The sequence below is a fragment of the Aplysia californica genome, unplaced genomic scaffold, assembly GCF_000002075.1.
Source record: "Aplysia californica isolate F4 #8 unplaced genomic scaffold, AplCal3.0 scaffold00856, whole genome shotgun sequence".
Classification (NCBI taxonomy): domain Eukaryota; kingdom Metazoa; phylum Mollusca; class Gastropoda; order Aplysiida; family Aplysiidae; genus Aplysia; species Aplysia californica.
The window spans coordinates 212,726-216,588 of NW_004798126.1; the positions used below are offsets into that span (position 1 = coordinate 212,726).

At 38.6% G+C, this 3,863-nt stretch overlaps 1 protein-coding gene across 1 annotated transcript in view; it reads right to left on the bottom strand.

Moving 5' to 3' along the window:
• LOC101858309 overlaps window positions 1-3,863 on the bottom strand; it is a 22,210-nt gene that overhangs the window by 14,604 nt on the left and 3,743 nt on the right. Inside the window, exons 5-7 of the mRNA XM_013089011.2 lie at window positions 3,558-3,654; window positions 2,396-2,503; window positions 221-1,523 (exon numbers count right to left, since the gene is read on the bottom strand). Of these exons, the coding sequence (XP_012944465.2) occupies window positions 221-1,523; window positions 2,396-2,503; window positions 3,558-3,654 (1,508 nt within the window). The remainder of the gene's footprint in view (window positions 1-220; window positions 1,524-2,395; window positions 2,504-3,557; window positions 3,655-3,863) is intronic.

Sequence of the window (3,863 nt, forward strand, 5' to 3'; positions counted from 1 at the left end):
CCATTTTATATATATATATATATATATATAAATAAATATAAAAAGATATTGCCCCTTCCCTTCAATAATAATTGTGAAAGAATACTAATAGATAGCATTTTTAAAGTGCAAATTCTCGCTCAACAGAAAGATCTGTGCACTTTACAATCTATATTATCCCTCCAGCAGACCCAATAGCATTCTAAATCAATCTCAACTTCCTGGGAAGTATACTACTCACTTTCTGTCTCTTTATTGAGCTGGGCCAGATGGGAGCACTGTGTGAATGCGGGTCTTTCGTCTTCCTCTCATGATGCGCCGACACAGCAGTTTTAGAGACAGTCTCATGAGGACCACCCGGACCAAATTCCACAGTCTTAGTCGTCATGTAGACAGTACTGTCCTCCTCACTCTCCTTCTTTCTCTCCGGCTGTGCTGAAGGTGGTCGAGACTGCATTCTAGAGCCAGACCTCGAACGTTCGTAGTAGTTTTGTTCAGGGGCAGACTTATGGAGAATTTGAGACACAGGCAATCCAAAGTCATCAAGCTGCTCAGCTTGGCTCAGTTTGGACACCATAGTTTCCACTTCCTGCATTGATTTCTTCCCTTTCTTCTTATTTGACTTTTTTTCTTCGTCCTCGGCAGCAGTATCATCAGTGTAGTCGACGGTAACAACAGAAACCAGCTGTGACCGATTTTGTGAGGATTGCGGTACTGAAAGACCTGACTGTGAGAACTCTTGCTCAATATCTTTTCTGAACGCCTTCATTTCATCCTCAGTCAAACCTAGGCCTTCAAGACCAGCATTGCAGAGACAGTCAGAGTGATCTTTTGAAGGCTTGTCTTGTTGAGGCAGAGAAGCTGATTTTTTGGCATTAGGTCGATACGTTGTATTTACCACCTTTCTGCCCATGTTCCGTGGAGTGATGTCCACTGTTATGTTCCTGTCTTCTCGGAATTTCACTCCCATGGCCCTTGCTTTGGCTCTGGCTTTATCAAGGGACTTAGGGCCAAGTGGCTTCCTTATGATCTGGGAATTTTCACTAAGTTCTAAAGCAAGGAACGAGGTATCACCACCATCCGGGAGAAGAAATTCTTTCTGTCCACTGACATTGCTCTTCTTCTTTGAGTCATCCGTGGAAGTATTTGGAACATCTGTATCCTTCACACAATTTGCTGGAATTCTAGCATCACTTTCATTAATTCCAACCTCCCTGACATCCACATCAATGTCACCGTCCGAAGAATACTCAGAGCTTGAGTCACTGCTTAAGAAGCTATCAGCACTCTCTCTGTTCTTTCGCTCTTTTCTAGCTCTGTCTCTTTTTTCCCGATCATTTTGCTTTTTCAACATTTGTTCATGCAGCTTTGATTGAATGGTAGTTTTGATGAATCTTTCAGAGGAATTAATTTCCTGGGCGTCAGGTGAATCAGCGTAGTCCACATCATGAAGAGACTCGGGCCATGTCGTGCAAACATCCGCTGCTTGAGTTTCCTCTTCTTCTTTTTTCCTCTGGACAAAATTATCAGCTTCTTGCAAGAGCCTGAAAAATGAAACGGCAAAAAATCAGAGTCTTTTTGTGTTTTTGGGGGGGGTTTTGTTATGGGTTTGGGTTGGGGGTTTTTTTTTGGGGGGGGGGGGGGTTCTAGAAAACATTCGTATAAAGTTTTCTCTTTCTGTGATATTTATAACATAAGCCTTCTCAAAAGAATCCATAATGATCAATGTCAACTATATTCATTCAGGAAATGGTTGGGAAGAATTTTTTAATTTTGCTCAGACAAGTACCCTGGTCTAAATTTTTTGGGCTATTCTGAAGCACTGAAATGCTTACATACATTTGTTTTGTTCCAGGATTTTTTTTTTTAACCTGATTTTTAAAAAAATACCTGATAAAAAAATTCAAGTTCCAGCAAGTCAGGACAGTCTAAAGTTGAATTAAAAGAACCCATTTTTTCTAAAACCAAACAGTCTTATACCTTTTTTTATTTCACCCAACTAATTCCATAAGTCACTCAACAGGTGAGATTTGGTATTCAAAACGTTCAAGATTTTCATTCTTGATATTGATAGGACCTGGAAAATAGCTCATCTCTGTTCATCTCATCTGTGACAGCTGTGAAGAGACTTGCAACTCTTTCAAGAAATAATTTTTACAGAGTGTAGCATGGCCAGCTAATACTTTTGGGAGAGGTCAAAGGAGCATTTACAAGGAAACCTATTTTCAAATTTTTCAAATAATTTTTTCTAGCTTTTTTTCATGCATCTTCAAATATGGCTGAGTACGCTCACAGTACGGGTTAAAAGAGGGAATTCTCCTTGAAGTCTGTTATTTTCAGAGGATATCTATCAATCTTTCTGACACTTAACAGCACAGTCATATTTCTTTTGACTATATTAGGTCAGCAATTTTACCTGTCTGTGTCAAGCAGTTCTGAGTCATCAGCACCATCATCAGTTGTAGGTAGAGACAAGTGTATGGGATGAGACTGGGGTCTGTACCGCAGTGGAGGTGTGCTCGGCCTGTTGAAACAAATAATTATGTTACGACTATCATTGCCAATTCAAGTCTATTTTTCCTTAACTTTCATTATTCTTGCTTTCTCCTTTTTCCGTATTTGTTTCAAAATGAATAAAGATGAAAGGGCCATCTATGAAGAGATCAATGTCTCCAAAGAAGGTACGAAGACAGGGAAAGCAAAACACTTAAACAGGTATTTTAGTCACCGCGGGGTGGATTCAGGCCCTCCTCAATTTTTGGGCATGGGGAGTTCTTGGTATCATCTGAAAGCTAATTTAATTGCCTTATTTCCAATTAAATAAATATCCATTTATCTTGAATAGAACTCAAGATATTTGCGATCGAAGAAAGTGACGTCGCCTGGTTTCAGGAGTGAAATTAGCAAGAAAATGGCCACCAAAGTTTGGTAACTCTCCAATAGAAAAAGTCTTTGAAAACTGAAAAATGACATATTTTGTGCCTTTAATCAATGTTTTTAAGTAAAATTCACATGGAAATCTATTTTGAATTAACATAAAAGAGGTAAAGCCAAAAAACAAATGTTCGATAAAAATTTCCAAACTAGTAGAAAAAATGCCTGTTTCTCCGATTTTGTTATTTTGACGAGTGCCTGATTTCACCATGCTGCCTCACATTTGAAAGCTCTACACAACACAATTCACACCTCTGAAGCTAAAATGGATGAACATAACTAAAACTTATTAGCAGTCTTACCTCAAAACTATTAAGATTGCATAAGACTCAATTCATAATTAATAAAACTTAAAACCTTTTTTGCTATGTCAATCTCAAACAAGTTGAAATACACTATACGAAGACCTTCGAGAAAAACTCATAGATACCAGGAAAACTCAACCCACAGGGTAAAAGATCAAGGGGAAGACCACGTGGAACCTGGAGAAGAGTCACGGAAATGGATGTACAGAAAAGTGGGAAGACGTGGAGTGACATCAAGCGACTAGCCCAGGATAGGGAAAGGTGGAAAGTGTTTGTTCGTGGCCTATATCCTGATCAAGGGTGAGAAAGGAAATGATGATGATGACTTGGAAAACTCACCTTCCAGAAAATTCTTCCTCATACTCAGAGTCACTTTGGACCGGAGAAGAATACGGAGCATTTGGAGGGAGCGGGTCACCTTCATACGTTGGATTTCCTAGATATTTCAATAAAAAAATGTAAACTCTTAATCCAAGTTAATAATTTTGTTTTTGTGAACTGTATCACTGAATTTTTGCCTTTAGTCCAAGATGTTAGCTTTAACCCAAAATAACAAGACCAATTCTCTTCACACTTTAAATTGTTGTTGTTAATGATGATGATGATGATGATGATGATGATGATGATGATGATGATGATGATGAT